At 40.0% G+C, this 20280-nt stretch overlaps 1 protein-coding gene across 1 annotated transcript; it reads right to left on the bottom strand.

Moving 5' to 3' along the window:
* Positions 1 to 1053: 1053 nt before the first annotated feature.
* On the bottom strand, positions 1054 to 19081 carry LOC139710974 (uncharacterized). Its single transcript, XM_071622889.1, has 9 exons — positions 15175 to 19081; positions 13832 to 13966; positions 9747 to 10030; positions 7814 to 7938; positions 6405 to 6540; positions 4807 to 4980; positions 3462 to 3529; positions 2036 to 2278; positions 1054 to 1099 (listed from the first exon to the last, which is right to left on the bottom strand). Exons 1-9 carry the CDS (start codon positions 19079 to 19081, stop codon positions 1054 to 1056), a joined length of 5118 nt encoding a protein of 1705 aa, XP_071478990.1.
* Between the last annotated feature and the right edge of the window lie 1199 nt (positions 19082 to 20280).

Below are 20280 nucleotides of genomic sequence, written 5' to 3'. Positions count from 1 at the left end.
CATTAGTGGCATGATAATATTATAAAAAACATTGTATTAACACAATTTGACTGATTTGTTTTCCATCTACTCCAATGCATCTTAGTCATGCTTCACTTTCCCATGATGAAAATCTTGGGGTTGAAAAACAAAATTCAACACGATAAAAACAAAGGTAGTCAAAATGCAAAATAGGCAAAGCCTGGTCTGATTATTCTGTGATTTTCAAATATGAAGGAAAATGAGAAAATCACTCTAGGACTAATGAAAGTTTGAGGGCATTTCTGTAACATTCATCATTTATCAATGGCACAAGTTTTCTGAGAGCTTCATGAAGTCTAGATTTTCAGTGCATTATCATTACAGCTCTCCTAACCAGTTTGCCCTGTTCACATTTTCATTTGTCCCCAAATTTCTCAGCTAAAAAGAAATGCATACACAGCTACATAATGTTATGAGGGATGTGTATATTCAGAGGTACTGTGCAAATAAGTTTTAACTGACTGAGCCACCCTCCTAACAACAGAGTAACAAATATTCAAAGGATTCTTTTGAGATCAGTGCAGCATAGTATTGATTTACCATTGACTGAATTTACCTCACATCATACACTACAACAAGCTGCAATGTTTGGACGATGTGTTCCTGAGTTCCTTGATATAAACTTATTTTTCCCTTGATCTTAGTATCTCTTGGAGGCAAACTGCGAGGGAGTTCATACAAGATTCCACCAGTGTAACAGGCCAACATCTGTGACCTTTTACTGACAACTTTAGCAACATTGTCAGTTGTATCATTCAGAATGTTGCTTCTTGCCTCTTGTTGACCAGTTCTCTTTGGTTCCATCTTAGATCTCTGTAACAATGTATCCATCACTTTACAGCAACCCATTCATTGCCAAATCATCGCAGGCAAGTTGCCAGAAATGCACAAGCACGTCCTCCATTTTCACGACAAGATGCAGGAAGCCCCGTGGTGCCTGTGGATGAGCTACACTAAAGAGTCTAGATTCCCAAACTAGCAGCATTATCCCTTCATGCCACATCATCAGTGGTCTCTTCCACTGGAGGCTTGTCACTGTAGGAAGACTCGGAAGCATCCAGCGTTGGTTACACTGAACCTATCAACACAGAGGGAAGGAAAACAAGAAAAATGTAAACAATGATAGAGGACAAAAATATTGCAGTGTAAACAGTTGCCATTCTTTGCAAGTGTACAAAACTGATCTAGCTTCCATTCTATCTTGCAATGGAGCAACTGAAGGCATCCACTACAAGCCTGGAGTATATTTCTAGCACTCTAAGGAGCATATTTAGTCTGGGTGGAATGCTTTTCCAAGGTAAAAGTTTTATTCGCTGATGTGTCCTTAAACGTAATCAGTATACAACCAGAAGCGTATCCGGGCAATTACTGTAAAACACGATATATTTGCGGCATGAAATTTTCACGAATTGGAGCCAACAGCCATTTTTTCAGCATGAAATTTTCGCGAATTGCCACTGGCATTCAATGCATATAGTGTAGATGAGATGATACATTTTAATTTTGCGAATCTTGGCGCTCGCGAAATTCGTGAAATTAAAATGCACATGGACATTCCTCGTTTTTCAGTACCCCAAGAGGGCAATTACCCCCCAGCTAAATACTGGTTAGTGGTAAGGTACGAGTAAAGATTACGGTTAGGGTAAGGTTTAGGGTTACGAGTTTGGGTTAGGGTTAGGATTAGGTTCAGGATTAGGATTAGGATTAGGGCCAGGGGAAGGGTCCAGGGTAATTGCCCAGGGGGTAATTGCCTCAGACCCGGACATATTATGTTACAGTTTGTACTTTATACATCTATCCATTAGCCCTCTCAATGTGACTGGCGTAGGCAGCAGGTGGCTGGAATGTCTAACATCCACTCTCCATGCAACTCTGTTCAGTGGGCCAATGTGAGTCAGATTGCATATTTTCATGTCGGATGACTGACTCTTGATTACCCTTAGATTTAAGTCTGCCCCTTAACCCAAGGGTCAGGGGTCAGAGGGTCAGGGGTCACTGGTTGAAAAGAACTTACCTATAGCCTCTCTGCTGCAGAAATGTCTCCACAGCTGGTCTGAGTTTGGCCATCCCGCCATGGCTGTGTTTACCCCTCCCTGTCACCACCTCCAGGTACCTGTTCTGGGAGGGGGAACCATGGTCCACCCGTCTCCGACCCCATTGCTGCTCCTTCTCCATCAAGACTTCCTGGAGAACCTGTAGTGCCTCCTCCAGATGGAGATTGTGAAGGTCCAGTTTGTCCTCCCCGGTCTCTTGCCTCCTAAAGACATGGTGGGAAAAAAAACAAACACATGGAGTTAGGCCTCTGAGATGGGGAAACTTTTCACCCTCACAGTCAGGATATGAAGTAATCATGGCAATGAAAGCTCAATGCAAACTTAACAATGACGTAATTGGTTACTCACTGCATTTTTTATATTTTTTTTTACATGAGTGAATACTGTTTCAATGTGCACAAAGCTAATCATATCCCATTCATATTTCATCTGTGTGTTGATATAAATGTGTTCACTTTCATGGTACACTATTTATAGTTGATTAGGTATGTGACCAACTTATGGGAACAGTACACCCTTCTGCTTCATCATTCTTTTCCACTTTCATTATTTCTGCTTTGTGTATCATCTGTTAGGTGAATACCTTTGTCAGAGAAGGTGAATATTCAAAAGTGTGATAGACTTAGAAAGATGGGGTAGGGGTAGGGTGAAGGAAGTGATGAAGTTTAAAAAGTGGTACCAGTACAACACTGTACTTGTAGCATATGCACTTAACAGTCCGGTATACTCCAAAACTTTTTGTTGTAAAGTGTTTCTTTGTCATACAGTGTTCAATGTTAAACACAGTTTCTCCAACAAAGATTTGTATTCGAATTCATGAAATTCTTCCGTCAAGATGTTTTTCATTGCAAGTGATTGACAAATTGCCCTACATCGACGTAAATAAGCACTTAATTAATCAGTGTTTTAGTAGCAGCCATGATTAAAAAAATCATGTGCGTACATCCTCCAGCAGGATTCGAACCTACAACCTCCTGGGGGGTGTTTCATCAACGTTTGTCAGCGCTGACAACTGTCAGCGCTGACAATTTCAGCAAAATCCTTGGTTTTGATTGGCTGAGATGCTCTGGTCACTGACTGTTACTATGGTGATTCAAGTTGTCAGCGCTGACAAACGTTGATGAAACACCCCCCTGATCTCCAGACAGGCGTCATCTCCACAAGACCACCGATCTTCCACCTGACAGCAAGTGTTGGTTCTAATTCTTATAGCATGCAGCGGATACAGCGTAATAATTCAAATTTATGAAATTCTTCCGTCGAGATGTTTTTATTGCAACTGATTGACAAATTGCCCTACGTCGACGTAGGGCAATTTGTCAATCAGTTGCAAAGATTTGTTATGTTTGAGGTAGCCACTGATATGAGTCAGTCTGTGACCCTGACCTTTGTTGGACGATGAGCGCTGCGGCTCTCACGTTGGCTTCCTTCAGCTGCATGGAGTGCAGACGACCCTGAATCAAAGAGAGGAAAGAACCATCACATGGTAGTCATTCATTCCAAGGACAAACAAAGGAACACACTAAACTCACTTCCTCCTCCACCTCTTTATCCTCTTTTTCTTCTTCCTCTTCTCCCTTCTCTCTCTCCTCTCTCCTCTCTCTTCACACCCCCACACACTTCCCTCTCTTGTAAACATGTCCAATAGCAGCATTTACACACAGGATTTTATGTTTTTTGCTTTGCAATGCAATACTCGAGTTTGCCACCATTCAAACATGCTGCGCAGAACAAATTATCGCGATGTTAAAAAAAGGAAAAAAATCAGCAGTGACCAGAATGAGACTACCAGCAAACTGTGGTGAGTTGCATTGAGGGAGTAAAACATCCAAGTCTAGCAGACACAGCTCAGGGCAAAATATCACTTTGTTTTAAAAGGAAAAATAAATAAATCCAAAAAAAAAAAAAATTAAGTGGGATCAATTTTTGCAGAACCATGCAGATCCAACAATAAACTATTTTTGGCGTCCACAAACACAAATTACTGGTTGTGGCATTGCGTTGCTAAACATCAGTCTCAAAAAGCATTAATTTGGGTGCGTGTGAAAGGCACAGGCTGCCCACGATAGATATCTAAAAAACACAGTAAGTTAGGAGATATGATACTGTAAAAGTAAAAGCAGAAGCTAGCACAAAAATAAAAGCACACAGATATCTTTGCTTACCTTATGTTCCAGAAGTTAATGTCTTATTAATTCCACAGAATTAAAAATACATGAAACTCTTTTAACCCAGCTGAGTGTGAAAAATTAGTCACACGAAAAATATCCACTTTTACAGTAAGACAATATAACAATAGTTATAATATATACTCATGAATTTTATTACCAAGAGGAATATATATGCATCATGTATGTGACTGTATTTATGGGGGGGGGGGGGGGGAGGAGGCGTCGAACTTCACGGGGCTAAGACCTCCTTACTTATTTTTTTTTCCATTTCAATGTATAGTATCTTCTGTGTTTTATGTACAATTTCAAACAGTTTATTATTTTACTTCATTTAAAAATTATGTTCACTTCGTCATGTACATGTACATGCATTCTATTTATCATTGTAATCTGGGGGCTTTACGCCTTTTCAAGCAATCGCTTTTTGTAGTCCCCGTTCTCCTCATCAATACTTCTTTTTTTGTTTGCTATGTTGATCTCACAATGTATTTGTTTTATGATGATTGAGATGAATAAACGAATTGAATTGAATTGAATTGAATTGAATTGAATTGACAAACCTGGGTTGAGTAGTGAAGGGCGAGTTCTTTCTGTCCGGAGTGGTAAGCCTTAGCAGCTTTCTTAAAACACTCATTTCTCTGCCTGTAGTGAAGGGAAGCCTCTGCTCGGTAATCATCATAGTCTGGCTGCTCTCTGGACTGGAACTGACCATCAGAACTGTCATCTCCATCAACCTGGCAAACAAAAAAATGTCAGTTTTCCTCTCTTGTTAGGATATATATCAGGATGCAAAGATTTGTTGAAACAAATCTGCTAGTTTTTACAACAGTATTCCAATCATTTAAATTGCTATGTAACTCTGTTAGTTCATTTTTTTCAATAAAAAAAAAAAATGAGCATTCATAAAGTTTTTGTAAAACACAGCATATCAGGGTCTCTTTTTGTCACTTTTCATTCACAAATTTGTATATAAAGTTTTGCGAATTGGTGATGGATGAGTAAAGCACTGCTGCATTTTATGCAAAATATATATTTTTTTGACATTGATATCAGGATTACAATTTGCATATTTCATGGCTCAGAGGAAGATATTAGAGGCATTGTCTGCCTATTCATCTCTTAACTTCAGAGTGAGATGTCAAAAGGTCTAACATCCCTCTCATTTTAGATCACTTTTAAGCTCTACTAACAAACACCATAATTCAATTCTCATAAAATTGAAATCAGAAAGGAACATGACTTCATATTTCTAGCAGCTCTGACAAATTTTATACTAGACAACACATTTCTCTTCAAATAACATGGTCTAGCCATGATAACTTGCACAATTGATTCATGATTTTTCCTGATACATCATCTTTAAACTATTTTTCAATAAATAAACATAGCATTACTCTCAGACTGAGATATGTCACAAAGCACACTCAATTTACCATGTCTGGCAAAGAAGCACTAGAGCAGTAGCAAGAGTTAAAATCAGGAAGAAATTTCCTACACCCTCAATGACCATGTGACCTGTGTGATCCAAACCCCAATGAGTGACAAAAATATTGCGCTTGTAAGCGTGCTTGTTAATTGTTGAGTGCGCACGACAAATGTTTTGTTTATTGTGACATCAGAGCCGTGTGATGGAACAAAAACTTGGGGATCAATCGTGAGTTTAACATGGGAGTCAATAGAAATGGGTGATATCAGCCATGTGCTAACCATTTTTGCTCAAACAAAATTGCACGGCTGACAGCCACAGTGTGCGATGGAACTTTTAACTAATGTCTCTTGATGGGCAATCGGCTAATCAGATAGCTACATTCTAATCAGGTGTTGTATAATACTTCTCACTTATCAAAGCAAAGTTCCTTGTCAAACTAGTACACATCCACACTATGCATGTCAATGACCCCAAGAACAATTCCAAGGAAGACAATAACCTGCACTGCCAAGCAAAATACAGCGTGTTTTATACCCTAGGCCTGCCTGCTGTAAGGAACAGCAACATCATCAACAAGAACATCAACAACAAAATATCAATTAATCCGTTGAGGACAAGTCTTAAGTGTACTCGGGCCAGTGCATGGGAAATGTGCATTGTAGCAAAATCATTCCATCCTCAACGGGTAATGTTTCTTGCTTATTGGTCAAAACTGAGTAGTGATGTTACCTTCTGCCTGGCAGGAGAATTCTGTCGTCTTCTTTGCATCCGTTCCAGAGCCCCCGGACTGTAGACATTCTTGACTGGTTCTGCTGGTTCCCGATAAACTGCATTCACTTCCCATTTTGTGTGTCGTAAGTCATAGCTGCAATCAGGAGATGGGGGGAAAACAAAAAGGGAAGTATGGATATATGATGTAGGTTTGCTTGGTAAGTTTGGATAGTTTGAAATCGCATCGACAAAGTAAAGTCAAATGGTGACATTTAAACAAATAGGCTTTACTGTGAAGGATTGGTTAGCTCAAAGATCTGAAGCATGGCAATACATCACGGTGATCTCAAGTCAGCTCTTAATTTCACTCATATCTCTTTAATACATACATTGTACATTGTAGGCAGTAGCAGTAAATTCAAAGAAAAAAAAAACCCTGCATAATTATACACATGGGAATTAATTATGTAGCATTTGAATGGACAATTAACTTCATTGTAGACACCAATTTTTAATTTATCAAAACCAGTACTCATGGGAATCATTTATATTGACTTAAATTCCCTTCAGCAGTTACAAATGAAAATCATACACTAAGTGCATTGAAGGTAGAAGTCCTCACTGCTGTTTCGTACCAAACAATTCCAATCAAGTTTTGCTAGTAAGATGAGTGTCTTTATAGCCAACAACTGATATACTTGTAGATCATGATATCTCCTAATTGTTTCAGCAATGAGAATGGAACAGCTATTGGATATTTAGCATGTCTAATTTTTCACGAATTGGGACAACAGTGCTTAAATTTGAGATCGTGGAGAAATGTATATGTGCACTTTGCATTCATGTAGGGATCAGATGTGATATTTTCGTGTGTTGTGAAATTTGTGATAAGCACCCGACTCGTGAAATTTGTGAATATAAAAACTGTGTGAAACTATATGTTATACTCAAATTCAACAAATTCTTCTGTCGAGATGTTTTCATTGCAACTGATTAACAAATTGCCCTACATCGACGTAAATAAGCACTGAATTGATCAGTGTTTTAGTAGTAGCCATGATAAAAAATCATGGGCGTACATACTCGAGCAGGATTCGAACCTACGACCTCCTGATCACCGACCTCGGTAATCAGGAAGTCGTAGGTTCGAATCCTGCTCGAGTATGTACGGTTTGTCCTCAACAGCTTAACTCACATTTTAGAACTATTTTGAAGCATCAACACTAGGTTTTTGTTTCATTTTTGTTTGTTTGTTTTTTGTGAAAGATGAATTTGTGTATCTGAATTCACCACAACAATTTATGTTTGCGGAATTACCAAAAGCCAATAAACTTGCATGATATCACACCCATGTGACTGAGACCATATGGTGATAAATCCCCTATGTGAGTGATTGCTGCTATTATCAAAGGACTTTAACCACTCACCTATTAGCTTTAAAGATCTCTTCAAGAACACTCTTGTCAACATCAGGGTAAGCCTCGTAGAGTTGTTCTCTCTTTAGCTTGGTGGCGATACTGCTTCCCCTCTCCTGATTACCATTACTCCAAACCTTCAAGAATACAAGACAATATTTAGAGAGATCAAAATATACTTCCTTTGCATTTTGCATCATCAAGGATCAAATTTCCATACAAACAAACCTCTGCTTTTAGTTACATTCACACACTGACATCCACAATAACAAGTAGAAATGTGCTATAACACGCAGAAACAAAACTGTGATAGAAAACATAGGCAGTTTTATAATTTCAACAAAATTCATCACTGGATTAAACCTTTGTTCATTTGATTCACGAATTCACCATTTTCAGATTTTACAGTTCATATTGAGCCACAATGCCTACAACCCTTTTACTAAGTACTGCAAAAGTGGAAATGTTTGGGCATTTCGTTCAACCAGAAACTAGCATGAAATGAAAGCACAAAAAATATCTTGCTTGCTGTATGTAACACTAACAAATATGTTGATTCCGCAGGATTTTGAAAACACATGAAGTTTATTTTACCTGGCTAGCGCGAAAACACTCATGGAAAAATATCCACTTTTACATTAAAGGGATTGTATAGTTTTTATTGATGCCTTAACTTCAGGTTTCTAACATTTTTGGTGAGATAATGAGAAACTTCTTATGGGATATGAAAGGGCATGTAATTCCATGAAGAATTCAAAATTTATCTGGAGAAAATTGGTTTTGAAATGGCTAAGATATCCAAACCAGAGCGATTCTAATAAAAGGAGGGACCCACCTTTTATTATGATCGCTTTGTTTTACTTTGTTTTTGGATGTTTCAGCTATTTCAAAACCGATTTTCATCATAAAAACTTTGCATTCCTCTTAGAATAATATGGTCTGTACTATAAGTGTGTTCTTGGTATCTCACAAAAAGTTAAAAGCCCAATTCTCATCTCCACCAATACTGCACCATCAACACTACTAATTTGAACATGTATATTAAGATACCTGGTAATTTTAAGATATTCCCTTTTTTTGTCTCTGTCTGTCATATCCACATACATTGTACACATACACATACACATACACATACACACACATACACATACACATACACATACACATACACACACAAACACATACACATACACACACATACACATACATCATGTACAGGGGATACACAAAGAGAACTAGTACAGATCGCACGTGGACAAAACGACTCTCCACACTTGCTCTAAAGTGACAGCAGAGGCTGGATATGACTACTGTCAAAAGGTCCTACTACTCCTAAGCATGAAATGTAATAGACTTTACAACCAGCAGAATCTACCCAAGATTGGCTATAAAGACACTCCTTGAAGTAAGAAAATTATATCATCTGCACTTATTATTTCACAGGATTTAACAGTAATCGTTTTAACATTTTAATGATGAATAATGGAGCTGTGCAGTCAAAATATGTCCTGATAAAGCAGTTTGTGGTACCAATTAAGTGGTGACAATACATAAAGCACACAAAGTTAGTTTCACTGACTTTAAATTTTGTTAAACTTTTTAAAAGCAGAGTTCCTGAAATAAAAGAGATTACTGCTTACCAGGTGAGCACTCTACTACTACTGCTACTACTACCATTGATACTGACAAAATGACAACAATAGTAGCAATAACAATAAAATGATAAAGAACATTTCTTAATCACCAAGCAGTTTCTCTAGTATCAACTTTGCTCATGTAGAGGGCACTGCAACTGATCACACCAAATTCAGTGTTGTCACCTTATCATCAAGGGAGATATTGTGGGCTAAACAACCTTTTCATGAATGTCGGCATTGGGATCTATCTTCAAGCTCTCTAAAGCCACTTCCACTCTACCACAGCATACCATGGAGTCTCAGCTTACCTCTTGTTTCTCAGCTCGCTCTTTCTCCTCCTCCTCTGCCATGATCTTAGCTAGCTCTGGTACCACTGTTCTCTGAACAGGTGGTGGCTGTATCCGTCCTGTCAGCTCCCCCTCTCCCATCTGACCCATTCCCCTACCGGTCACTCCCCCGATCCCAGCTACCTCCTTCTTCTTCCTGGTCTTGGGTGACCAGGGGGCACCGGCCTTGCCCGTCTTGTTCTTGTGAGACTTTACCAACTTCTTCAGATTCTCTTCCTGCTGCAGTCGACGAGCGAGTTCCTCGTCTGGAAAACAGTGGCAGAGGTAAGCCATCTGAGCTTCTAAGATTTGCATGCGACTCATCATGGAAGTTTGCTGAACTTTCAACTTTGACCCTTATTGACTGGACAAGTTTGTGGTTTGTCATTCAGCTCAGAACTCAAAGGTCGTTCCAAAAAGAATGATTGAAGCAGAAAAAGCAAAAACTGGACTGTTGTCATCAAACAAGCCACCACACTTTAATTCTGGTTCTCCACTATCAACACACCATGAAGAGGCTGTACTCTATTCCAAACAGACAATGCATGTATGTCCAACGTTACTTTATCCACATCCTATCTCTTTGGGAAGTTGTGAAATCAAAACATTCCACTGTCAATTCATTCAAGGTTAGATCCCATACTGTACCACAGTGTGTAGATGGACACCCACAAGTTTTCATCTCTGCTGCTACTAAATTTAAGACAAACACCACCCATCTACAATGTATATTTCTTCCTAGGTTCCTTTAAAGGATGCCACTTATCATCTATTTGTGAAATTTTGCTACAGAACTTCTCTCCTTGAAGTATACACTTTACAAAATACAAATACTACGTCGTCACTCTATACATACAAAACAGTAGTCAGTGTCAGATACTACAGAGGTAGCTTATTGCACTGACTCATCGTTCTTGTGTATTATTGTGTGTAGGCTGACAGTTTTTTGACGCGTCACTCTCGTGTGGAGCCAAATGTGGAGTTTCCTGTGGGTTTCCTGGCAACTTCACAAGATTAGTACTGAGTGACCGAAATCCTCCTACACAAACAAGGCCAGACAAGTGTAGAAACCATTTTGTCTCCATAACTCAAATATTGACATACAGAGTGAAGAGTATTGTTCCAGTATGAATATCACATAAACAGTGTCGTGGAAGAGACTTAACTTATCATTGTTTGCGGTCACAGTGGAAAGTAGAAGGGTGTTCTTTTTCAAGAGGAGACATTATAGGTTTGTACAATACCGGTATTATAAAATACTGTCTCCTTGTGACATGTTTGAACTACTAGTTCTTGTACCGCAAAGAAGATCTTTTTAAATTTTATGTTTTCCAAATAATTTGTTATCCCATTGAGGACGAGTCCCGAGCAAAATACTCAGGCAGGGGTCTACAGAAAATGCGTGTTGTAGCAAAATCAGTCTGTCCTCAACAGGCTAATATAGTAAGGGAAAACATTTAGACAAATCTGTCAAAGAATATCATGTTAAATACAGCTATTCAGGGAACAGCATTAGAACAAGTAGAAAGCTGATTTCATGGTCTTACAGAAAAATAAACCCTTCCTTATAAAGCAAGGGCAGCTAAACCAGCCAATTCTCAACACGAAAAAATGTGCCCCTTTTTCTGACTTTAATGATGCTTTCTTTGGATTGTGCCGATAATGCTGAAAGTGCCACTCTGTCTATCACTGAGCCATTATCACTATTTTTTGACCCCAGCAGAGCACATTATATTGGGAAGACCCATAGTTTTTGAATCATTCAAGGAAGGATCACACTTACTGCCTAAACAGGGTATTTGGCCTCTCACTTGAGTGTCAAAGGGACAGAAAAACCCAGATTATGCCAAAATATTTTGCTCCGCTTTCATAGTATATAAAAGATTTCAGGCGACAAAAAGGTGCCAGTAATAATGAAAATGTACAACAGCTTTTCTTTGTCAAGAAGATTCATAAAATAACTAGAAATGTCGCTAAGGCGACTGGTATGCCTCCGCCATAATGCATGATTCTCCCAATAGGTCTATAGTACATGTAGACAATGTGTGATGACATTTTCACAAAATTGGCAAAATATTAAAATGACAAGTTGTCACAAATGTGTTGAATGTTCATCTTCCTTGACCTAGGTTTAATTGGATGAATAGGAGAGCATGTATTTGGGGATTTAAGGACTTTAACTTGACTTTGACCCATTCATAAGTTTATGCATTGAGTAATTTTCAAGGTATGGAGAAAAAGTGCAATTTCTGTATTGAAAAGTTCATTGTTACCATTTTCATCTGGCCTTTGACCCTAAAATTCATAGGATAATCACTGTCAGGCACAACATGCATAAATATGTAGTAAGTTTCAAGATAACTTGAGCCACTTCTGAGATATGGAGGAAAAAGTTAGTTCAGCACTTTCCCTTGATCTTTGACCTTTTGACCTTTGAGGCTAACAAAAAAAAAGAAGAAAAAAGAAAGCATCCAGAGAATCTCTATTAGGTTATACATGCATACAACAAGTGTAAAAAATAATAATCCTGCTGGCATTGCATAAATGAGGGAAATAGTAAAATTTTGAAGTGTTGCCCTTGACCTTTGACTCCTGACCTTTGACCCAGGAACCCTAAATTCTCTAGATAATCACTGCCAGTCAGTAAATGTATATATACTATGTTCCATGAAGATACATTGAACAATTTCCAAGATACAGAGAAAAAAGTGAAGTTTTAATATTTCTTGACCTTTTGACCTTTGACCTTTGACCTCATGACCCCAAACTTTCACCAGAGAATTTTAATTGGGTAATACATGTATACACTAAGTTTCAAGAAAATATCTTTAGGCATTGCATAGATATGGTGGAAATAGTGAAATTTTATGTATTTGACCTTGACCTTTTGACCTTTGACCTTGAGCATGTGCACCCAAAAGTTGATAGGCACAACTTCACCCCCTAATACACACACATGCTAAGTTTCATTAGGATACCTCAAAAGGTTTTTTAGTTACGCTGTCCACAAAATTCATTACGGACGGAAGGACGGACGGACGGAAAGACGGACGGACGGACGGACGGACGGAAGGAAGGACGGACGGACGGACGAACGGACAACCCGAAAACATAATGCCTCCGGCACCACTTCGTGGTGGAGGCATAAAAATGAATAGAAGAGTTACCTCTCTCTCTTTCCAAAGCACACACACACACATATAAACAAACACACACACACAAGACTTTCTTTATGCTGCCCAAAAACTTGTTGATACAACCTGGCTCATTATTTCCCAAAGGGGTATGGGGAACTGAAAAGGCCACACAGTGTGTTGACAATTGAGATAATGATTAGAGTGCACAGTAGACAGGAGTAAAGTGGGATTGGTTAATGATGAACTTTCCTTCCTCAATATTGCATAATACATGCCTGAGGTACAAACTTATATTAAAGAATATCGTTTTCTCACAGAATATTTAATAATACCAATGACTCCCCCTTCATATCACTGCCTACAGATCATATTATAAACTGGGCTTTAAAATTTCTGCAATCTGATTTGTCAATTGTCACGCATTAATTTTTACTGATCTACACTGAGCCATGTGTCCGGTAAAATCTGAATGCATGGCCCAAGTCTTGTTTAGTGTTGTATAGGTGTACTGGATGCATGATGGGGAAAATGGTTGTGTTTCATGAATATACGGGCCCATTTTATATAACAGATGATGCATAGGCCTATTTTGTAGATCAGTGAGAATTGGATGCTTTCCTTTAACTTTGGAACAGTCTAAAACCCTCTCGTTGCGCTTGCGGGTTTAAACAGTTCCAAAGTTGAACTTGCGCATCCAATTCTGACCGATCCACTCTGTCCTACGGGATGCATCATTTGTATAATGTACATGAGACAAAATGATGCAATGTTACAGACCACAATGTTACTCACTGAGACACAATATACAACAACAGAGCAAAACATGACATGAATCATTTACACAAAACATAATAATAATGACTTGTTCCTCATAGCTGTCATGTACCAAGGTACAAAATTTGTAAAAGTTTCTGTTGGTTTTCTACTCACCTCTCTTGAGCATATCCTCAAGGTGTGTTTCCTGAGACTGAAAGCGTTCCTTGAGGCCCTGGGACAAGGCAGCATGCAGCTTTTTGGCTGTAGTGTAATCTATGCTCACTTTCAGGTCATCATCTGACAGTGCATCTATAAGAGTCAAACAATTTCATGCAATCTTACAGCTAAAAAGTATTGACAATCTGAATATAGGGAAAATCATTTACATACATATGAAGTTATACAAAGCCTGTAAACTGATGGTCCAGCACTGTTAACAGTGTAAGCATTGCTGTAACGTATCATCATCATACGTCACCCCCTATATTTTTAAGATCACAACTGCTGACCTTACATTTTGCAACAAGCATGTAAAAAAAAATGAAACCAGTAGGATTCAAACCCATCTATCTACTGCTTTCTGGAGAGCAACACTACTACTGTAAATGTTGATATTTTCATGTGATTCATTTTTCGTGCTGAGTAGCTTAAAGACTTATTCGCAGGTTCTTGAATTCATACTGTGCAATTGTCAACCCGTTCAAAATGTGCAGAGAAAATTGTGAAGATATTTTTGTGGGTTTTAGAATGCATGCTTGCTGGAAGTAGCACAAAACATGTACTGCAAAAATCTCTGCCTTTACCGTACCACACTATCCCTGGTTGCTGGCAGTGACACAATGAACTTGGAGCAAATACCCAGGCTCTGAATTCCAATGTTATGCTTAATAGTCCAAGGCAGCTTGGTTTTCTTACACGAAAGAAAATTTTTGATAAGCCCTGCTCATCTTGGACAATTTAACCTAACAATATTGGAATTCAGAGCCTGGGTATTTGTTCCAAGTTCATCTTGTAACTGCCAGCGACCAGAGATAGCCTGGTGGTAGTGTCACTACCTGGAAAGTTGGAGATGACAGGTTTGAATTCAAGTGGTTTTGTTTTTCTGACATTTGTTTAACTGAAGATCATTAGTTGCGATCTTAAAAATGTTCAGGGTGACACTTGATTAAAATATCTAACAGCATTTTTTTTCCTCTGCATGAACAGTCTTTCTAGCTATTTTTCATTTTTTTTCTTTCGTTCCCTCATTTTCTGTGTATATGATTCTACAGTGTATTGATGTTAATATGTTAGAGCTACAGTCCAAAAATGGATCAGACGCCTTGTAATTTTACTGTCATTGAATTCTGTTAAAAATGTTCGTTTTTATGATGTCAAAAATTCATATGCCATATGACTTATGAAAAAGGACAACATTTTGTTCGGATAAATAAAATCAAGAAATACCAAAAACAGTCTTTCTTTCAATGAAACTGTTGTTTCCATTTGCCATACCTGAGGAAATGAGGCAAACTTACCAGGTTGCATGTGGAAGCCTACAGGTCCAAACAGCTCCTGAAGCTGAAGAGCAAAAGCTGCATCCATCTGAAGAACCATTCCACCAAAATAGTCATAGACACTACGTCCACTCTCCTCCTGGGGGTCCTGGAGGGTATCTTTTCCCTTCCCATCATCCTTGGGGGTTTTCTCCCCTGGTGATTTGTACTCCTCCTTCCATGGAATGTCACTGTCACTTACTTCCCGTACCATGGACTCTATGCCTGACACTGTAGAGAACAGTCCACTGCACACATCCGAGGTGTTACTCTGACCCTCTCGGAGTTCACTAGCGTTGATGCCACCAGCGCTATCAAAGTCAGGCGTGCAAAGACTATCCGAAAGATCCCTTCTGTTCTCAACAACAACAGGTAATGTGTCTCCTTGTCTTGTTACTTTCTCTATCTCATCAAAAGGTCTTACACAAGAGCTTAAATGTGCATCTGTCATCCTTGTGAGTGACTCTGAGGTGGCCCCATTTTGTACAGCATCTTCCTCACCTCTTCCTGGTGGTGTTGAGCTACTTTCTGTACTTTTGTCACTAATCACAATCTCTCCAGGAATCCCTTCATGTGTTGTTTTGGGTGCCTCATTCTTGTCATTCCCCTCTGGCAAGTCCTGGCAAGTTTGTTCATTAGAAGTTCCTACTTCATCTCTTCTAGTATTGCTGTCTTCTTTCTCATCTCTTCTTGAAACACCATCCTCACAAACAACCGCTGCATTTGATGATTGTGAAACTACACTCCCTGTGCCGAGGCTAGCCTGGTTGCAGGTGTCCGCAATCTTCACTAAATATCCCACTCCCCCTATCCCACTCTTGTCACTGAGAGCTGCTAATTTATTCCGCATCATCTGAGCATCAACAGATGACTCCAGCTTGGGCATGTCATCCTCAGCGGTTTCAGAGTTACTAGCAATTTTACTACAAATGGTTTCAGTGACATAGCTACTAGGAGTTTTACTACAAATAACTTCAGCATCACAGGCAGTCAGAGTTTTACTATGAATGGCTTCATTGTCACAGCTAGTAGAAGTTTGACTACTTATGGTTCCAGTGTCATGGCTTGTGGAAGTTTCACTACAAATGACTTCACTGTCACATCTAGTGGAAGTTTTACTACAACTTGTTTCAGTAACACCTGTAGCAAAGTTGTTGGAAAACTCTTCAGAAGAGCTACTCTCTCCCTCATCATCCTCATTCTGCTCTTCGCTTTCCTTTGCATTTTCTGTTCTTGTGACTTCACCACTCTGTTCTTCTTTGCCCAAAGTGAGCTCTGCATGTTCTTCAGCTGAAACAGTTACAATCTTTGGTGCAGTAAGGTCATGCTCACTCCTATTTTGGCTGCACTCTTTGTCCCCTGTACCTCCTCCCACATGATCATCATCACTAAATCTGTTGTTCGTTTCAATCCCAAGATTGTCTCCAGTAACTTGCTCAACTCCTTCCCTATTGCCGTCACTATTGTCCACTCTCCCATGTGCACTGCTTGGAAGAGACTCACTGTCACTCTTGTGAGACTGTTCCACTTCATCAGTTCCAGTCTCCTCAACCTCTGAGCCCTCTCCTTCATTTACCTCACCCAGCCTTTTGTCATTTTCTGAAATATCATGCTGAGCAGCGCATTTTGTCCGATCACTAGAAATGTCTTGTGAAGTTAATGGTATGTTTGTGCAGACAGATTCACTGCCAACATCGCTGGCAGCTTCTACTACCAGACCTCCCATTGCTGGACTAATATTCGCTGACCCATATGAGTCCAGGAGTATATTTGTGGCCCACTGGACATCACCTTTACATGTGTCTAGGATGCTTTCCAAGTCACTGGGAGAGGCGTCTGGGAAGCAAACTTTCATCATGGCAACTTTATCCTCCTCGCTGGTATCTACATCCTCAATCTCTTCTGTCATGCAGCTCTTGTCGAGCTTCAGACTGTGTGGAATAGGAGAAGAACTTGGACTGGATGGAGGAGCAGAGGCACTCCCATCATTTCCTTCAAGCAAGAATTCAGTGTCTGGTTTATCCTGTGGAGTTATTGTGACAGACTTGATGCTATAACCTGTAGGTAAGTCAGAAACGCTTGATGAACCACTGACTATATTATGAAGAATCACAAAGTCTCTTGCGTCAGTCATTGTACCTGCAGTTTTGACGTCTTTTTCTTGGTCTAAAGATTTCTGTCTGCTTACTGGGAATGTTGGCTTGGGAATGGACTTTGAAGGGTCGTTAATGGACCAGTCAACTTTAGGAACTTCAGCAGGTGAGGTAAAGACAGCTGCAATTCGCCTGGAAGACTTCCCTCCACTGCTGGACCTCCTGAATGGCCTGCTCTGGCTGGGAGTTGTGCACCTGGCAGACTGGTGAACCTGAGAACTGGTTGCTTTGTCTGATGACTCACCATTTGGAGCTCCTAAGTCTGCAGGAAAATCGTTCAATGCCTTCTGGGCACCAAACTGGTCTGTTCGTTCTTCCTGTAGACTCGCATCACAAGTTCCTATTTCAGAGGAGAATTCCTCCTCTGCTAACCTGTCTGGTGGCTGGTTAATGTCATCAAGCTTAGTGGTCTCTATTGGACTTGTATCCTGATGTACGCTGTTTGAATCAGTCTTTCGCTGTTTGTTTCTCTGATCCACCTTTCTTGCCGGTCTGGGCTTGCTATGGTCGATTTCCCATTCATTTAAGTAAAAGTCCCCATTAATTTCACCATCGCTCCAATCTGTAAGGGGCAAAGTCTTCTCCTCCACACCACCTGTCTTTCCTGACTTGATTTCTTCACTCACATTCTGCTGGGATCTTCCAGTCTCTGATACCCTGTCACATGACTCCTGTTCTATGTCCTCCACATTCATTGGTGGATTTGCCTCAGCTGGCTGAGAGGAGTGAGTTATATTGCTGCTTGTTTTCGTTATGGCCGTTTCCCGTCTTCGCCCTTGTGATCTTTTAGAATATTGCACAGACTTCTGAGAAGGGTGGGAAGGAAAAATCTGCCAAGGATTATCGTCAGTCCAAGCTGCTTCTCTGGCTGAAACAGTCCCAGCATCCATACTATTGGCCCTAATGTCTGCCACTAGCCTGGTCATGGGATCATCAATACTCTCTGTATTTGCTAGAAACTCCACAGCTTCCTCAAACTGACTTAATGCTTCTCTCTCACGACCTGATTTATCAGCTGGGAAACCTCTTTCCCCTTGAGAGATTTGACTGACATTTCGTTTCTCTAATTTTGGACTTTGCTCTGCATTCTTACCCCCTACTTTTGTCCCCTTACGAGGTGAAGACCTCACCCTGGCTTGTCTCCCTTGCTGATGACGATCAGCTTCTGGTCCAGGGCTGCTTTGATTGTTTCTCTTCATTCCATATCGTTTCGGAGAGTCCCCCACTCTTTGGGCATTGTTGGGACTGTCACTCCTAGTCTCGACAGGTAGTCTAGCCACCTTCTCTGGCTGCTTGCCCATGTCATGTGTCCTGTCGCGGTTCTGTCCCCGTCTCTTTGGTGAGCCACGGTGTGGACTACCTCTGAGGTTCTCACCTCCCCGACCCCCTCTAGTCCTCTGACCATTCTTCTGGTTACCCCTGTGCCCTCTGGTATGCTCCACCTTTTTCTTCCCATCTGTTTCCCAAGCACTCTCCTCAGAGCCATCTTCTGTCACACTCACATCTTTGTTTCCTCCAGTACTTTGATTCTCTGTACCAGCCCCCTCCCTAGTATTCTCCCGACCCTTTCTCCCATCACTGGTCTCCTCTCCCTCCCTCTCAGGCTTCTTGCTGTTCCTTTTATCTTTGTCTGTTCTCTCTGCATACAAGTCATGCACATCCTCTGCCTTCTTCTTCTTGTCAGGAGCATTCATCACAGACTCCACTGTCACGTCGTGTTCAAAGTTTTGCAGCATTCTTGCTATGGCTCCTCTTGGCACACCGTGAGAATTCCTCCTGCAATGTGAGTAAAACGTTCTCTCTTCATTCTCTAAAAGTAATACGCTTAAATGATCAAACTCCTGAGATGAATAGAGTAAAATCATGTAGACAGCATGGCAGGAATTTCATCAAAATCAACCTTTCATACGAAACCTAAAATACGGAATTTTAAAGTTTCATATCTTTATACCAAGCAGTGGGATAGGTCACTACAACAAATGCACATTATACAAGGCACTGCTGTCACAAACTTTCGACTCATTGATTAGTTTGTAAACAGGTACAGTGGAAACTCGATATAACGAGATGGTCGGGACCGAGTCATTTTCCTCGTTATAGCCGATATCTCGTTATATCAGTAGGCATAAAAGAAGGCATAAAATAAAGACATTAATTTGCACACGTGGGACTACCCATCATATTTCCATCAATACTGATAGCTTGATATTGTGTGCGAGGGAATTACTCACCTTTATGGGTAAGAAGATGTTTTTCGCCAAGGAAATCCAATATCAAGAATGTGTTTCTTATTAATTGTAGACGTTTGAATTTGTAAATTTATATAGCTTGCGATCGTATCAAGATCGTCTGTGGATTGGTATGTGGTTATCGTATGGGTGTGTGTTGTGTGGAAAGCTTGAATATGGTCTGCACAATGCTGTGTGTGTATGTGACACATTCTGTATGTACATTATGACTGCGTGTGTGTGAAGACGGGGAATTCCCAAAGTAGAAGGCCAATCACAGCATCCGATTGCCTCACACCTGCTAAACGTCATGATGATGTCATGTATACATATGGCCGTCCCATCACATTTTCTGCATGTATCAGTGTGCGTGCACACACACACTTCACACGTACAACATGCAGTGCTAGCTGGAGTGCACTGAAGAAAATGATTATGTGTGTACAAGACAGTTTTTGGCGCATCAAGCTTTACAATCTCGGAAGATGATAGCACAGGCGAAGTAAAGCTTTACCGAAGGCATTTTGCTTTACCTCGCTATAGCAGGTTTGATTTTCTATGTTTTTCTTTGTTTGGTAGTCACAAAATTTATCTCGTTATAGCAGTTATTTCGTTATAGCCGATCTCGCTATAAGAGTAGCATTTTACATAGACTTGTGTGGAAGGAAATTTGGGACCGAGAAAATTTCCTCGTTATAACCGATATC

The sequence above is a fragment of the Diadema antillarum genome, unplaced genomic scaffold (genome assembly GCF_040938485.1).
Source record: "Diadema antillarum isolate AM-2024a unplaced genomic scaffold, OU_Dant_1.0 seq00001596_RagTag, whole genome shotgun sequence".
Classification (NCBI taxonomy): Eukaryota; Metazoa; Echinodermata; class Echinoidea; order Diadematoida; family Diadematidae; genus Diadema; species Diadema antillarum.
Note: the sequence above shows the minus strand (reverse complement) of the source record. Positions and strands in the feature narration are given on the sequence as shown.

What these genes read in the sequence shown, in the direction of transcription:
- LOC139710974 (XM_071622889.1), bottom strand. Translation starts at nt 19,081, where the DNA reads ATGCTGCAAAACTTTGAACACGACGTGACAGTGGAGTCTGTGATGAAT. An exon ending in TGAGGATATGCTCAAGAGAG is followed by an intron (nt 10,031 to 13,831) that starts GTGAGTAGAAAA and finishes ACTGTTTTCCAG; the next exon opens with ACGAGGAACTCGCTCGTCGA. An exon ending in GCGCTCATCGTCCAACAAAG is followed by an intron (nt 2,279 to 3,461) that starts GTCAGGGTCACA and finishes CCATGTCTTTAG; the next exon opens with GAGGCAAGAGACCGGGGAGG.